Below are 18420 nucleotides of genomic sequence, written 5' to 3' on the forward strand. Positions count from 1 at the left end.
TAAGTATAGATTTTCATATGCACAATAAAAATGCAGTAATGAAAATATATTATATAATAATAAACATTTTATTAATTGTTTAATATAGAAAGAAGAGAAAAGTTAAAAGGAATTAAATTAGAATAAAATTAATTTTTTTGCAGGATTAAAAAAATTAATTGTAGAACCTGTGCCAACTAACCTGGAGCATTTAGATGTTTCCTAGTGAGTAAATTCAGTATAGATTAATATATTAGTTTATTATCAATATTAAATAAAAAAAATTATATAATATTAATTATTCTTAAAAGATATGTTAATCTGTCTATTAAATGTCTCTTAAATTTATTTTGTACATTTGTTCTCTTTATTTTTTAAATATTTTTAATTTTATAATTATTTAAGATGCTTATTTAAATATAATCTGTGATTAATATATTGCTTAATAAAAATTAAATATATTTTAGTAAATTCAATAATATATAGTAATAGATTCAAAGAATGTATATGTATTTTTTAATTTATTTCCATTTTACGAGAAAATTGTATTTCTTTCTCTCTTCTCTTAGCAACAATTTAGATGCGTTACCAGAATGGACAACTGAAATACCAGCATTGCGCGTCCTTTTCGCATCGCACAATGCTCTCACGGCTCTCCCGGACAGGTTGTTGTCGCAACCCTCGAGAATAGAAGTTCTTCATCTGCCTCACAACCGACTACAAGCTCTACCACCACCCAGGAGACCATTGAATATCGTCCATTTAACTCTTCAGGGCAATATGTTGACCACGTTGCCAACTAGTTTTTTCGCAAACACCGAAAAGTGAGACATTTTATATATATATATATATATTATATATAATTTAAATTTTTTACAAATAAATCTATATTTATTTAAAAATTATGACAATAAAAATAAGTAATATAAAAATAACGATATCTTACTTATACATGCAGTAATTAAAATAAGTCTAAAATAAATTGTTCTTAAAACACACAATTAATCATCTGAAATGAAGTTATCGCGTTTCTTTCGTGGTAAATATTTTGCACGCAATAGAGTTTAGATTTCGAACTCCTTTTCAGGATGAAAGTTTTGAACCTCTCCAACAATCGGCTCTCCGAACTTCCGTATCGCGAAGAGGCTGGCAAAACTCACCAGGGATCGCACACCTTGGAGAAATTATATGTCACGGCAAATTGTCTGACCGATACCGCTTTAGATGCTCTCGCGAAGTTCACGTCTTTGAGAATTCTTCACATTGCTTATAACACCCTGGACACTCTTCCGGAAAGGTGAGACTATCTTTTTCTATTCTTTGTAAAGAACGAAGAGAAGAACAATGATACTTTTATAGCGGCTATCACAGATAATAAAAATAATGAACGCATATTCATATGATAAAAAGAAATATTTTAACGATAAAAAAATATTGTTAATTTAACTCAATTTATTTAAATTTCTTTAATTTAAGTATTTAATGCATTTAAAATAAATGCATAAAATACTTAAACTTCAATATATTCCATTGAAATATATAAATACTTGAATTTAAGAAAAGTTAAGTTACATTTAGGCCAATTAATAAATTTTTTCTCAAAGAATCGTACTATCAAAATCAACTGAAAATATTATTTAAGTACTAATTCCAATTTTTGAAATGTTTAATTATTATTCTTGTTTTTTTCTACTTATATAAACAGAGATTATACAAGAGAAAAAAAACATTTATAGACATATTTCATACCTATATCATTATTATTTATTAATATATTTATATTTGATATTAAATATATTGATATAAATTATATATTAAATATAATATATATTTATATTAATATATTTATATTATATTTAAACTTTTTTACCGATATATATATATATATAAGGCACATAAAATTATTTTATGAGATGTTTATCATTAAAATTAATGAAAAATTCTATAGTTGCATAGCTGCGTGGGGTGACCTGGAAGAACTGGTGCTATCTGGAAACCGCTTGCAATACCTTCCAGACAACGTGGCAAATTTGCGACATTTGCGCGTACTGCGCGTACATTCTAATCGACTATTAACGTGCCCCACCTTCAGTAGAACAGCATCTTTGAAGGTAAGACTCTGGAACGCGTATGTTATTTATGTAAACGAGATGCGTTTGATTGCAATCCAAACTCGCATTACATTCTCTGTTTATTTAGACAGAAAAAATACGCAAGGTGTTCATTACTCTCAAAGACATTAATTGTCAATTTTAGTATATTACTATACTTAAGAAGAATTGGTTTAAAAAACAAAAGGGTTTACAATAATTATTTCTTTTTAATCTTTAATAAATGTAGATAAAATATAATTCAAAAATGTATAAATATATTTTATGGTAATGCATAACAGTAAAAAATTGAAATAAAATATTTAAAAATATGTTAAATTTTTCTTCTACTTTTATCTTTTATAATTTTTTTACTGTTTACTTATTTCAAATCATAAAAAATTTACTTATTACAATTGAGTTTATTATTATAAACGTTTAAGTTTTTGTGAAATATATTTTTACAAAATAATTTTACAATATAAATATTGTATTTTCATAAAACTACAATATTTGGGACGTGTTTGTTTTTATAAATAAATAAATAAATAAATTTTATCAATAACACGTATCAACGAAGAAAAATACATATCTATATATATATATATATATATATATATATATATATATATATATATGTGCAAACGGGCACAAAAATGTCAATAATACATGCAGTTAGATAATAAAAAACAATGAAATAAAATAGTTATTTCGTCTAGGTGTTAGATCTGGCGCACAATCAATTGGACAGGGTAAATCTAGCAACACTGGTACCACCTCAACTACAATTTCTCGATATATCCTGCAACTCCCGATTGCACGTGGACCCGCGACAATTTCAGGATTATAGATCTCAAAGGCCAATATCTTTGGTGGATGTGTCTGGACAGAACAGACCCAGTTTGCCTTCTCATCCGCATCAGCAAGAAATCGTCGCGGCGGAAAAGAATACCGAACAACCATGGCGATTGGGTTTTTCGGAAACTGCGGGTTCACGCGAAAAGTAAAATTATTATACGTATTTGTTCCTCCAAAATAGCTGAATTATAAAGGAATAGATAGATAAAAAGGCTATTCTTTCTTTATTAAAAGAAGTTTATTTTTATAAAAAAATTGCAATGTTATTTAATATTCTGCGAAGCAACAAGCAATTTTGAAAAAATATTGAATCATATTTTAACAAATGTAAAAATTTCACATTTGCTCACAGGCTATACATTTCTCAAGTGCGATTGCCATCTTTCTGCAATGTCGAGGGTCTCTTCGGTATATTCGACGGTGGTTCAAATCAGGAGGCACCTAGCGCCCTTCAAGAAATGATCCCTCGTCTCTTACTGGAGGAACGAACGATCCGAGAGACATCAAAGGAATATCTTAAGTATACCCTGCTGTCAGCACACAGGGAACTCAAGGAGAAGGGTCAAAAGTATGGCGTGGACGCAACTCTGGTCCACATAGTGAAACTATCGTCGCAGCAAGGATATTCGAAGTCTTCAACCAAATATTCTCTGAAAGTTGCTTCGACCGGAGATGCCAAAGCTGTTCTTTGTAGAGCCGCAGGTCCCTTGACCTTCGCTAAGTCTAAGAAAGCTCAGACAGTGAAGAACCAACTTGGTAATGCCGCCATGTTCCCTTTGGTGGTGCCTGATCCAATTTATGAGGAAGTGACGCTGGAGGACGACGATGAGTTCGTCATAGTTGCCAATCGGAGACTATGGGAGGTCCTGACTATCCAGGAGGCTGTGAGGGAGGCCAGAGCCGAAGCCAGTCCTGTTTTGGCTGCGAAAAGACTTCAGGATCTCGCGCAGTCTTATGGTGCGGAGGACAATCTAAGCATTATCGTTGTCCGGTTGGCGGGGCCAAGCCCGGGCGACATGGATCAGCTCATGCGTGAACTAAGGCAGGCCGTTGGCAAAAACCGAAACCAAAGCGATAGCGTGTGTCCTTGTCCTTGTTGCGTGCCGCCAGCGGCGCATAAACCACCGACTGCCTGCTGTTGTCACGCAAGCGAAGGCTATTATCTTAATGGCGTGTTAAAAAACATTGTAGGCAGGTAAGGGAAATGAAATACTATTATTAAATGTGGTGGAAAATAAGTCGATCGATATCGTAGCTCTATACAATAAAACATCAAAAATGTGCAAGAAAGTAACATTTTTAATATAAATCTTTTTCACTATATAATTCTATAAACATTTAAAATTACAATATTCATTTATTATGAAAAAATACTTTTTAGATATTTTTATTGCACAAAACACGTAAATTAAAACAAATCAATCAATATATTCTCAAAATAAAAATTTGAATTTTCTAAATTATTAAAATTATCTTCTAGTCTGACTCTATTTTTGTTTCTTTTATTTAAAAAAAAGACTGTATAATTTTTTTACTGAGACAATTGAAAAGAGTTTTGTTTCTCGAGAATGTGTTTCAATGTGTTGTTATAAAATTTGTTTATAAGTATTTCATCCGGTATTTTGGTATTTGCAGATCCAACAAGGTTCACGGTGGTTCCGGAAGGTATTTCAAGAACTCCAGATCGACGCAGGAGAACGAAAGTCCTCCGTACAGAGACGACCGCAGTTCGCCAAGTGGACAATCCGATCAAGCCAGTGATAGCACTTTCAAGTCTCGTCATCCATCCGGAAGGATGTGGTCCGGAAGTGCAGCTGCTAGAGCGACAAATAAGGCTCACCAGAGTGTTCTCATGCAGGAAAACGGCATGCGAAAAGTAAAGTCGAGCCTTTTCGTTTTTCTTTTTATATGTCTTCGTGAAAATATAATTTTATAAAAACCGCTGGCAAAAAAATGCTAGAGTTATGACTTTTTTACTAAGGTATTAAATATCACAGTAAAATTTGATGACAGTTAAATTCTTTCGTATCCGGTTGATGTGTTCATAAAACACACGCACATACAAGTTGCTACGACTGCAATTAAAAAATTTATAGATGTAAAAGATAAAAATATTAAGACGTAAAAAACGAAGTCCACGCTTTATTTTTTTAGGCATCACCTTGCCTTGCCACGCAAGAGGATGCTATCTCGGAGAGATCTAGCGCTCTCAGCGAGGAACAATTTCGTTGTTGGGAATACATGCTGGAGCAGAATACTCAGATGCTATTCGACAAGGAGCTGGACACGCTGACGAAGGCGCCGTTGCATCGCGGCCAATCGAGGTCGACACCACAGTTAGGCAGCAATCTTCCCTTCCTGTCGAAAAGGTTCGGCAGCGCCCGCTCCTTCAATCCTTCGCTATCACGACCGCCGATAGTCCGTTTCGGTAGCGGTCGAAGACTGCTGAACGGCGGGCCAAATGCCGCTTACTTCGGCAGCCTGCAAAGGTTGATGCCGTACAACCTCGAGTACGATTTCGCCGTTATCCAGGAAAGAAACGGCCTGGACTCGTTGGAACAGGACGCCTCAAGGATGCAACAGTACTGGGGAGTTGCCACCACGGAACTGTAGATCAAAATCCAGCGCAAGGATACTAGGAATAAGATAGAAGTGCAAAAAAGTAAAAAATGATATTTAACAATGAATGAGCTCAATCGTAGTTGAACAAATGTCACTCAAATGTATAATAACGTTTATGTAATTCTCTCCTGAAAAAGTTTCCATTTTGATATTTATATTTTGCTGAAAGTTTGCAGCATACGAGTTCTTTATCATTGTTATCATATCTGATTGCGGAATATAACACGGAAATTCATTGCGCGTTATATTCAATTACATTACATCATTTGTCGGATCGCGATAAATTAATTTGCGCTTAATTATCAACAATTTAATATAACCAAAGTGATTTGTCTTGGAAGGCTCGACGGCGCAAAGTAATTACAATCTGTACTCTAATTATCATTGGCTGACACAGAGTAATTAATGGAATACAATGCGATGGAGCAGAGAGCTAATCGTACCAGAGCAACAAAAGCGCACAATCGCAGTATCGATCGTGTTGATAACAATGGCACGACCAGATAAGCTATGAAGTTCTTCGAATCTCATGTAAGGAAAGACGGCGGGATTTGTACCGTCACTTCGGTAATTCGCTCGTTTATTGCAGCTGATACGTGTGTAATAAAGGGACCGCGGAAACCACTGGTGCAGCCTTTACGCTACACAAAGCTTGCCTTATTTCTTTATAACGGTAGACATGCGGAAGATCTATATCTGCTTTATTGCGGAACGACTTTACGGCGCTGCACAGAAAATGAGAGAGAGAGAGAGAGAGAGAGAGAGAGAGAGAGAGAGAGAGAGAGAGAGAGAGAGAGAGAGAGAGAGAAACCAAATAACAGATCGAAGAAAATCCGTTTCTAATCTTCGAGATCAGAGATTAAAATATTCTAAATTCCTACCTATTCTTTATTATTATATATACGCATTATTATTTGATGTAAATTCTTCGAAAAGAAATCTCTTTATCTCTGACTAATTGCAAAACATACAAAACATACTTCCACATCTAGTAAAATTTACATATGCAAAATACGTACATATGCAAATTGCATTTCTATTTATTTCTTTTAATGTATCGATTTTCTTTGCATGGATATTTTACGTTATCTCGCAAATCTCAATTATTCTTTGCTCTATATTTTTATGTTTAGTATATTTAGCATTAGATATCGTTGTGCTTCATATTTTTTTCTTACAAATGTTTTAGAAATGTCTTTGTACATAATTATTATACAATACTTATATATATATATATTTTTTTTTTTGTAATAATAGGTACAATTTAATATATATTTCCGATTATAACATTTTCACGATAAACTATGATAATTTCATAAAACACGTGATATCATTGACGCAACATCTGATCTCGTGCTTTCAATTACATATGCGTCACGTGACGATGTATTACGACTTATGATGTACAGGGTGTCTTAATCATACCACTAATTGTGCGATAATAATATGTGAAATGTTAAATGTGTTATATTATTTAAAAAAATATTCTATCGTTATTTTATAAAAATAAAAGTTAATATAATTATATGTATGAAGAATTGTAATAAGGTATTTGAGTCAACAATCTTACAATTCTTTATTTCATAGGTTCTTTAAACCTACCATTTTACAGTAATAGAGTTGATAATGTAAATTTAACATCATTAATTCTTTTGATGGCCAAGAAGCAACATTCAACGTTTGTAGAATTGACCAAAGTAATGAAATAAAACAGAGACACTGTATATTTATAAGAAAGATTAAGTCGTATCAAATGGGCGATTAAAGAGCATACTTCCGACGTAAATTAATTTTTTTTAGTCTCTATTGTATAATTAAAACATATTTTTTATTTCTCTCCTTAATCGGAATTATGCTTTTCGATGAAAAAAAATCACGTGAAAAAAATGTGTTTTATAAGTGTAAAGATATTTTTTTATTTTTTTAATGTAATATAGAATATGTCCAGAAAGAAGGTATGTTTCAATAATAAATTTATAAATATTTGTCTAAAAAAAGAAAGTTCTTCAATCATAAGATAGGAGAAGAACAATTTAAAAGAAAAGTTGATTTTACAAAAGTCAATATATAATGTAAAACAGAAAACTTTAATACTAATTATTCAGTATTTGATTAAAGTTTACAAAAAAGTTCCATTTCTAAAAAAATATAAATATATAGTGAATCACCTATTTTCGTTGATATATATTTTTCTCCGGGACACCATGTAACAAAACTGTACCTGAGGCTGAACCAAATAAATCATGGGATGCAGTGACCCATTGTTGTCAGAACAAATAAACTGTACATTTTAAATGGTGACGTATTCAGAATTTAACGAAAATATTCAGCATTTTTATACATTTAAAATTCTGCGTTAAAAATTTTTTTAATGTTTAATATAAAAATTCTTGAATATTTGAAATTTATACATGCACATTTTGAAGACAGGATATTGATCTCGAACTGATTTATTTAATTGTTAATTATAATTTATTTTTTCAATCGTAGGCAAAAATATCGAAAGTGTCGAACGATTTCTTCTTTTTTTTGTTACAAAACATGAGTCCGAAGTAAATTACAGACCCTAATGAATTATTAAGAGACAGGCACAGGTTCGTCAGAGGATCCTGCAGTAGAACTTACATAAATTTACCATTAATTCTAAAATACACGTCATTATTCGTCACATTCTAATCTGACTTCCTGTCTATCGGCGTGTCCGCACGATCAAATAATCGCTTCCTTCCGCGACTCATTGCGGCAAATGAATTCAACAGACAGCAAGATTGAAGACACGCCAGCGCTCGGTTATGTTCCGATTACCGATCAATTTTTTCGCGTTGGCCTTGGAAGGCGTTATCTTATTTGCAGCGTGCTATTACACCGATATCGCTTCGTTTCTGTCGTGTCCAAAAGGAGTATACGGTAGAAGGTTATATAAATAGGGAGAACGAAATATTTTAATTGATAAAACTTGCTGTAGAAATTGTATAAACGATAAAAAAAGACAGAGGAATATTATTTAAATTAATTGAAGAATTTAAAATCTCTCTGAGTGATTTAAAATCGCTTTTTCTGTAAAAGTTCAAAGAATAGTTTTGTTAGTAGAATATTTAAGGTAAAAAGTTAAAAATACGAGAGAAAAATATTATAAAATTTAAAAAAAATTAAGTTTTATTTACGTATAGATACATTTAATGCGTGATATTTAATATTGAAAAAATTATATTAAATATTTAAGATCGAAAGTTAAAAAATTATATTTTTTAACTCTCAATTATCGACTTTAAATATTCAGTTTACTTTTTAAATAAATTTTGATAATATATTGAAACTTGTAATTATAATTTGATGTATATTTATTATAATCAGAATGATTTTTTTCTTTCTTTAGTTGAATTTAAAAGTCAAACATTTTTTGACATCGCAAATATGGAGTAAGACTAGTGTCAAATCGCACGTGAGGGAGAATTATCTTACTGATTCAGCACGTGCTTTTCCTCCGGCGAGTCCATCGGGAGCACGATAAGCAGTTTCTTTATCAAACTTTGGAATCAGTTATTCGCTGCTATCAGCGACTGTCAAATTATTAATTAATTGTGCTTAACATCTGCGTGTCTCTTAATTACTGGGTAGCTCATTTATCGAATAATACTTTTGTTTCTCGAAGCAGATATTTTGAACCACACGCCACATTTAACATTATATTTCGTTCCACGATGAATATTCTGCTGACTATAATTTTTAAAAATAATAAAACTAGTGGGAATATAAATTACGCCATACGGATCGTAAAATATGACTATTCTATTTTTTACCTTGTCAAATAATGGAGAGAAGAAGCTAATTTTTTTAATTAGTTTGTTAAAACGATTCTCTTGCAGAATAAGACTTCGATTGTTTAATTATGTACGCAGAGAAAAAAAATAATGACGGTAAATGTTTTGTTAGTTTAGCGATTATTATCAGGATAATAAATCAGTGAAGAATGTTAGAGTCCATATGGCAGTTAAATAAGACGATTAGACAGGAATTGAAGAAGTGACTCATATTGTGTCTCACTCGACATTTTTACAACAGCTTTTGCAAGATAGCGATGAGTTTTATAATCCGCCAAAGATGCAAATGATGCAACGCGCGATAGGAAAACCAACACCAGTTCGAGCCGAAACGTAGCCTGTTATCCGCAACTACTTATCGCGCAAGCGGAATGAGTAAAGCGAAAATAAATGTCGCACACTGGACTTGCGGTCGGAGTTTTTCTTCGATAAGCACCGTGCAAATCGAAAAACAACGTGTCGTAAATGAGCATATCAAAGCGCGCAGCTGTAAGAAGTACAATGAAATTTATTCGCGGAATTAATATTGCTCTTTATAGTTTATACCATTAGGTCCCGAAACCGAAACCCGAGGAGAGATATCTAAGAGATTACGCAAGAACATTTTGATGACGACACGCAACAGACATCAATCGACCTGCCGCCATAGGTACCAGCAGGAGATATCGGGTCTTTCTTCCGACTGAGGATGTCAATATATCGACGTTCACGACGTCCACGAGAAGTGTATCACGCGATATTTTCGTAACGACGGAACCTTCTATCATTCTGTGCTCACCTACGTCACGACACTCCTCTATACACGCAGAAAAATATTACTAAAAAAAAAAGCGATTACTTTCTTTTAATAGATAACGATTATCTTCAACAAAGAATATTTTTTAGATAGTAATTTTAAAATACACTTGTCACAAATTTTAGAAAAACTCATTAGCATACACTGAGAAAAAAAAGAAAAATAAATAGTTGCAGTAACCAGTGTCACTATAATTTTTATAGTTATTCAATAATATAAATTATCATTTGTTTAAAAGATATTTTTATAATTAAAATATTGGTCTATGTAACTTGTACTATATAATTGCTAAAATGGAGATTTTTAATTAATATAGTAAGTTATATTATAAAATAATAAGATCAATCAATTTAAGTATATGGTTACTTTTTATCAATATTTTATAGTAATAATTACTAATAAAAATGATATCTCTGATTGTAATCCGCAATTATTTTACTATATAATCACAGTCGCAAATATCACACATTTTTTTCTTAGTGTATATTTAAAACAAGTTTATAAAAAATACGCTTTCAAAGAATATTATAAAGTTAAGTCGAAGAAAAGTCAAAATAAAGTAAATTAAATTTTTGTTTTGACTTTGATAAAAATATTTAATTTATAAAATATTTAAAACACACAAGTAACACATTTAATTCAAACACATACTTTTCTGTGCGTTAGACGGAAGTTTGTTCCAAGTAAATATTACTTGATTCAAGTTAATCGTGAGATATTTTAAGATTAATCATCAAGAGCATATTCTTCGCAAAGATAACTGTTACTTAGAAGAAGAAACCTAAAAAATGTAGTGAGTAACCGCTTTTCTCAGTACGGGAATATTTTTCTGCGTAGGTTTTTTCCTAGGCCGGTCCGATATGTCGTTGATAATGCCAGACGTATAACTATGGAAATATCAACGTCACAATGACGAGTTAAAGGAAGAGATACAAGAACGAGGGGAAGGGCGGAATTCCGGGCGGTCAAGTGAAGCGATCGAGGAACCGAAGACTAGTGGCACTCAGTGGTACTCGAGCGTTCGTGCACGTCGGAACGTACATTCGAAGCGATCGGCTTATCCATTCTGTTCTTTCTCTTTCGCTCAATTTTTTTTCTTTTTTTTTTCTTTTACCCTTTCGCGAATATTTCAATTTCGGAGGTTTCTGCCGTGAAACAGACTTATCCCACTGACTCGTTCCCACCGACTCGAAAGCGAGAAGCTCTCATTTTGGACAAAGATCGACCAGATCTGCGATGATCGATTGCAGTGTCGCAGCCCAATGCGCAATGCAGCCCGCTGGAAGTTAGCACGTGCGCGGCTCATCGCTTTCTTCAGGTGAGTGTGAAGATCGGGAGACGGGAAGGAGGGGAGGGAGGATAGATCGGAAGTTATCGACGCGCGACAGGAAGACAATTGGAAGAAAGTGCATTCTTAGATCGCTATATATTCGAAAGATCGAACGACACGTATCTTGACGTACATCTCTTCCTCGCGCACGAAGATTACGTCGAGAAAGAAATGGCATATGTTAAACTGAACACATAAAACGGAGTTGCGCCTTGCGTTTCGAACACGCGACAGGTTTTTGACATGCTATAAATACAAGAGAGGACGAATTTCTTGCCGCGGACTTTGAACTGGACTCGAGAAAAAAATAGCCTGCAGTTGTTGGCTGTAAACACCTTTTTCTAACTGTGCGTCATTTGACTGCTCGTCGCGATAACAACGTATTCCAAGATCATCAACAAGTCATCTGTCTAGTCACGAGACGAACAGCGGGTGTCCGCGTTTATTCGTAAATTTTTCGTTTAGTGTAATCAATCAAAAATCAGGAGTGTAGCTATAAATTTACGTTTAGAGAAGAAGGGAGAACTAAAAAAGAAATATTTTTATATTTTTAATATAAAAACAAGACCATCGTTTATATTTTATTAAAAAATTGTTTAACACAGCACGGAACAACAAATTTAATATTAAATTCTTAGCTGAAACATCCCTAGTAGCAAAATATAAGTAGCAAAATGATGGCTAAATATTGGTTATATTGGAGATGCATTGGCCAATGTTTTCCCAATCTTTCACAATGTAACGCTAATATTGGTCATAAAATATTGGCTCCAAATTAGGATGCAATTAATGTCCAATATGAAAAATCGATTGATCCAATATAGACCCAATGCTGAACCAATATTGCTGCTTAAACAAATTGGTTAAATAAGATGAAGCGCCTACTTTACAATATTGAACCAATATTGGGAATATTGTCTTTACATTACTTCTCACTTGTGCCAATGTTTTTTGCTACTGGGAATCAACAAATTAAATGATTAAAGATCTAACTTTAAATGCCTTTAAAAAGAGCAAGCATCTCTTTAGACAAAGAGTTTATTACATACAATCTTACCTTAATTTAAATTTGACATAAACGGAGAATTTAAAAATAAATATTTTAAAAACCAAAAATGAAGTAAAAATCAAAAATTAAAAATCTAGTAACCAATCGATTAGAGATCATATATTATATATTATATAACATATATTATAAATTATTAAAAATCATGTAACTGACATCATACAAATTATTAAGGAACACATGAGTTAAATATTCTTTAATAGTTTATATGTTATTTTATATTATGTGCTCTTGATTTTTTAAATACTTTTATTCCTTAATTTCCATTCTGGAAGGGTCCTCCAGTCACATGCTATGACGGATGCTAAATTTTTTTCTACAGCTGCATAAGTATTAATACTGACGAGAGAAAATTTGACGGAAGATATAAATTTAGATTTTCAGCAAAGATATTCATTTTTTCTTAGGATTTTCAATCATTAGCTGTGTTCAGTAGAAAAAGCAGTTTTGTTATAAAATTCTTTATAGGATTGATTTACATTTAAATCGAACAAAAACTCAAAGCAAAGATCAATTGTGATGAAGAATTTTACAACGGTTGCAAAACTACTTTTTCTACTAAACGAAATTTTAACATTAACATAAAGTCTTGGGGGAAGGGGACTCGAGTTATCATAGTCTCCTTTTCATGGCTACGCCATTGTCAAGAATGATAAAAACATTCAAGATTTATAATTCTAAAGAAAATTGTTTCTGTAATTCGAGCTTGCATTATCGTTAGGTATTTAAAAATTGTTTTTTTTTTGTCTATAATTAATTTTAATTATTGTCAGACAAAAAATAAATTAACATAATTTAATTGTGAAACATGAAACAATGTACGGCTGTTAAAAAAAATACAAAAAAGCCAAAAATTTAAATTAAAAAATATATCGTTTTTTATTGACAAATTTAATTTTAAAACTTTTAAAGACAAATAAATTATTGATATAAAAATTAATTAATTAACAATATATAAAATCTAATATTTATGAATAAAAAAAATAGGAAATTAAATTATTTAAGTTTCTCTGCTTTTCATTTAATTATATTATTTTTCTAAACAAATTTATTTATTTATTTTTATTTATTAATTACGTTAATACACTGTAAAAATATTTGGAGAAAATCTTGAAAAGATATTCCAGTGCTAAAAAAAAGTTTATAATCAAACATAAATTCTATGATAATATTCTTTATATATGATATAAAATGTTTTTGAAAAGAAGGGAAAGGAAAAATTATTTTGATGAAAACTTTTACAAAACATTACAAAATATAAGTGTGGAAAATCTATGTTGCATTTAGACAATACGATTATACTACAGGTACTGTAGATTTGTATAATTAAAAATTTTTATAAAGTATGTCTTTTTAAATATGGATAATATCTGGGATATGAAAAAATATACAGCAGACATTTTGAAAGGATATATGTATTGTGAAAGTCAGAAAAGTTGCAAAATCATTAAGACCTTCGGGCAATTCTTCTAATTTATGGAAAAGAAAGATATCTCCCGTAGCTAACGGAAATTGTAATAACCTTGACTCGATTTTTCACTATGTGTTTATTCTTTTTATATATAATATCTAGTTATATAATTTTAGATATCACAAAAAGAAACTTTTAGAAATGGATATTGTTTACCCGGGAAAAAATGTTTCATATAAAAACATATAAATATATATAAAATATGTCCATACATGTTCATATTAGTCTCCTTTCTTTTTTAAAATTTCTGTTTGATATAAAAAAAATAATAGTCATACTGAAAAGACAGAAACTAATTTAAAATATAAGTTTTGCATTGCTTCTTTTAAAAAAGCTAAATATGAAAAATTGTCCATATATAATCATATATATTCCGGTTATTTATATGAAACATTTTTCCCGGGTAAACATTCTTATTTTATATTGCAATTTTAAATTTTCAAAATTTCTAATCAATTAAAAAAAAACGGAAGGAGTTTATTTAACAATTACATACAAAAAATGCAATAGATCTAAACCAGAAATGCGTTGCAAAAAGCGTTGCAAACTGTTGTGAAAATGTTGTGTTTTTTTATTCGCATAAATATTAACATTTTACATCGCAAAATAAGAATAACAAAAGCACACATGTCGACAACATGTGATGTAACAGAAAAATGGTCTTTTTTTTTATTGTGCCAACGGATTCTGTTCAGAATACTAAACTATATTATTGACGTCACAAAATGTCATACCTTGCTAATTTGTATAAATAGCGAACGAAATATATAAATTACGGAAAAGTGCCAATGTTTCTCTCGACATTTCAACAGCGTTAAATGTAAATGGAACATACGAGAAGACTCGACAAGTTTGCCAATATTATATATGTGATTCTATGTTAGACAAGTAACTCAAATAAGAGGAGATTTGCTGACTTTGAATAGTAGATAGCAAGAGCTAAGCTCTTGAATTAGATTCTTGGATAACAGATTTTTGCTCGAGACTTTTATTATTCTTATTAATAGTTTTAATTTTAATATTCACTCAAACAATTCTTTTTTTTTCTAATATGTTCGAGTAAAATATAAGTCCATTTGTTAAATTTTACACTCTGTACATCTGTATTTTAATTGTACGTTTTCTTTGACGAAAGAAGGAAGAGAAAAAAGAGCCGTAACAAAATATATGTTTAAAGTAATATATATATAAAATATTATACTTAATATTAATACTTAATATAGAATAATATATTTAATTAACAATATTAATATGTTTATATATTTAAAGTATCTATTTCTACCGTTATTCATAATTTTTGCTGTAACAATTTGTACATATGCATTTTGTACATAAAATTTTATAAAGGCAGACATGTGGTTAAGACGCTTTTAATTATCATTATTATTAGCAAACAAAATGTTAACGTCTCAAAAACATGATTAAAATGTGTTTGTTCACTGTCTTGGTCACCGGGCTGAAAGTTGCCGTCATCTGATGTGTTTGCGCTATATAGCTCGATCGTTAGTATTGCATTCGTGAAAAATACGATTTCGTCATGTTATGCTCACAATTAATCCGACATTTGACGTAAAGCCGATGCGCGCGTAATATAACGCGATGGTAAATATTGTTAGACGTCGATCTAATGCGTAAATGGTGATAAATTGTTCTTGAAAGAGGCCATAATGCGCTTGATAAATTACAATGACTAGGATGTATCGCAACGTCCTATAAAAAAAATGTAACAAATCGACGATGATTGGAATAGCATTGATATATATTAACAAATGCGAAAGTCATGATGGTCACTAATGCTCATTGTCTTCAATCAGAAATCCATCCATAAAGATTCTTAAGAAAAGATAACTTTACGAATATCAATTAAAAGACACATTTCACAATATTCCTGCACTTTAAACTTGTCCTCACGTGGCATATCCGAAGAATTGCATAAAAAGAAAATCGGAATGTAAGGCGACAGTCTCAATTACGGGTTGACTATATTATAACTATGAGTCAAATTTGCACAATTAAATATTTTGCAAACATATAAGTATTAATAAAATTGCAGAAATTTTTTTACATTCTTTAATTCTTTTGTAATAAATATTTAAGGAAAAAGCAGCAAATTATCAATAATTACCATTAATGAATTCTATAAACCTGTTTAACAATTTTCTGAAAGTATGGATATACTCTTAATATATTGCATACACGGAAAGAATTTTCTCTTAAAAATTACTCTGAAAATCGTGATAATTGTGGGACAATGTAAACTTTAAATAATTTTACTATACTTTTGACAAAATTTGCTAAAACTTCGCCAAATTTTATTCAAATTTTACTAAATTTTAGTAAATTTTAGTAAATTTTGTTAAAAGTATGGCAAAATTCTTCAAAGGTTACGTTGTCTCACAATTACCACGATTTTCAGGGTAATTTTTAAAAGAAAATTCTCTCGGTGTACTTAATACATACAATAACATACATTAAAAATGTACATTAATATACGTTTAATTATCTTAACTCATAATTAGGACTTATACGTGAAAATTTCATATTTTTTAAAAATTCACAATGTCGATTAATTAGGTATATAATGTCTTATTTAAAAATCATAATATTTACTGTTTACATTGATATTAACAACTCCTTTAAATATTTGTTCATTAAACTTACACGAATCAATGAAAATTATTTTAACCTTATAAATGACTCATAATTAAGAGACAGTCACTTTATTTCCAGGTATATAAAAAGAAAACCTTTTTATCTTTCTTTTTTATTTTATCTATTTTGATATTTACGAATAAGGACTATATCTCAGATATTTATCGCGCCTCTACGTGCGGAAATATAAACTTTCTAAATAATTACAGCGTACATTATCGCACGGGAAATTCCAGGGTTAAAGTGGTGAAGGGGAGGGCGACGTTCTTAGACTTCCTGCACAATTTCCCGGAAATGTTTCGCAGAAATGTTACTTTGACCTTAATGATCCTTCTTCACACCACTTTTGGCTTCCTCGCTCGTAATTCGATACGCTCTTATCACAGCAGGCACACACACTCGCTGTGCCGCACGGCTGCAGCTGCATCTCGCTCCGATTTGCTACGCAGCATTTCGGTACGCTTTTAATTTAGAGCGGACAAACCGCTCGCGTTACGCAAACCAAGCTCAGACGCTCACGCGTGCAGACGCTTACGTTCGCATCAGGAATGAAGACTTGATTCAACATATTCATTGTTATTCTATTTTATTTACATCGCAAATACCAAGATAGTCAGGGAGGAGAGGGGGCAGATGGCAACAATCGCAATTGTGTTGCCGCTACGCTCGTCGTACACGGGCGAGATATTTTTTTAACAAAAACGCACAAAATGCAAAACTTAGACTTGAACTTTATTTAAATAATTATTTGTTTATTTTGCATTTTTAAGAAATTATAGAAAGCTTTTTTGTTTTATATACATATACAAATAACGTTAGTTGAATCTTCTGGTTTCATAAAAATAATATGTAAAATATTTTTGCTTATTACACAGCAATCGAGAGACTTATTTCAATCTTTATATACTCTTGTCTTTTATAGTCCGTGTACAATAAATGTAATAAACTTTATACCTTAAGAAATTGATCAATCATAATCGATTATTCTTCTCACATTCTTATGTAATTGGTCAATTTCTTACGACTTAAGCTATATCTATTAATAGATGAATCCCTAAGGCCATGATATAAAATTAATTAAACAATAAATTGAAGCAGTAAGCGAATTAGTCAATTACAATCAAGAACTTAAAGTATAATTAATGTAATAAACGGTAGCAAATACAAACTATTAATTTCCTTATTGCTCACATCTTACTTCTTACATTTTTTTTGTGTGCACAATAATTCTTATAGTCTGCCTACAATAAATGCAATAAACCTTATGCCGTAAGAAATTATCCAATTATAATCAATTATTCTTCTCACATTTTCTATTCTAAATGATCAATTTCTTACAGTTTAAGATTTACAACATCTACTGATCAATCTTTAAAAAGATTGCATATAATAAAGATCTAGTGATCGTACGCTAAATGTGGGACATAAATATAGAGCGTAATACGAGAGGTCGTAATTAGACGAGATGTTGACGAATCTGTGTCACAAGTTTCTAATTTTTGATCAAGGTATGTGTTCGCAGTTATCATTGTAATATAAAATATTTACTTTGAGTATATATATATATATATATATACTATGTATATATAATTTGTATAAATTATATGTATACGTATAATAAATACAGATATGTATCCCAGAATGATTAGTTTATATTTTACGAAGCAAAAGAAAGTAAAATTTTAAACTAAAAGTTTTTTTACTAATTTTGGCTCAGATTATTATTATTTACTGA

The 18420-nt window shown here is 30.9% G+C and overlaps 2 protein-coding genes across 2 annotated transcripts in view; both read left to right on the forward strand.

Annotated features, from left to right (window-relative positions):
- Nucleotides 1-7844, forward strand: part of LOC105837892 (PH domain leucine-rich repeat-containing protein phosphatase 2) — a 90564-nt gene extending 82720 nt beyond the window's left edge. Inside the window, exons 11-18 of the mRNA XM_012683055.3 lie at nucleotides 144-204; nucleotides 549-803; nucleotides 1067-1276; nucleotides 1928-2090; nucleotides 2789-3072; nucleotides 3280-4122; nucleotides 4563-4803; nucleotides 5082-7844. Of these exons, the coding sequence (XP_012538509.3) occupies nucleotides 144-204; nucleotides 549-803; nucleotides 1067-1276; nucleotides 1928-2090; nucleotides 2789-3072; nucleotides 3280-4122; nucleotides 4563-4803; nucleotides 5082-5540 (2516 nt within the window). The 3' untranslated portion in view covers nucleotides 5541-7844. The remainder of the gene's footprint in view (nucleotides 1-143; nucleotides 205-548; nucleotides 804-1066; nucleotides 1277-1927; nucleotides 2091-2788; nucleotides 3073-3279; nucleotides 4123-4562; nucleotides 4804-5081) is intronic.
- A 3319-nt stretch (nucleotides 7845-11163) lies between these two features.
- The window catches only part of LOC105837893 (glycerophosphocholine phosphodiesterase GPCPD1), a 29886-nt gene continuing 22629 nt past the window's right edge, over nucleotides 11164-18420 (forward strand). The window contains exon 1 of the mRNA XM_012683057.3: nucleotides 11164-11484. The gene's annotated coding sequence lies outside the window, so the exon portion shown is untranslated. The remainder of the gene's footprint in view (nucleotides 11485-18420) is intronic.

This window comes from Monomorium pharaonis, chromosome 2, assembly GCF_013373865.1.
Source record: "Monomorium pharaonis isolate MP-MQ-018 chromosome 2, ASM1337386v2, whole genome shotgun sequence".
Taxonomy (NCBI): Eukaryota; Metazoa; Arthropoda; class Insecta; order Hymenoptera; family Formicidae; genus Monomorium; species Monomorium pharaonis.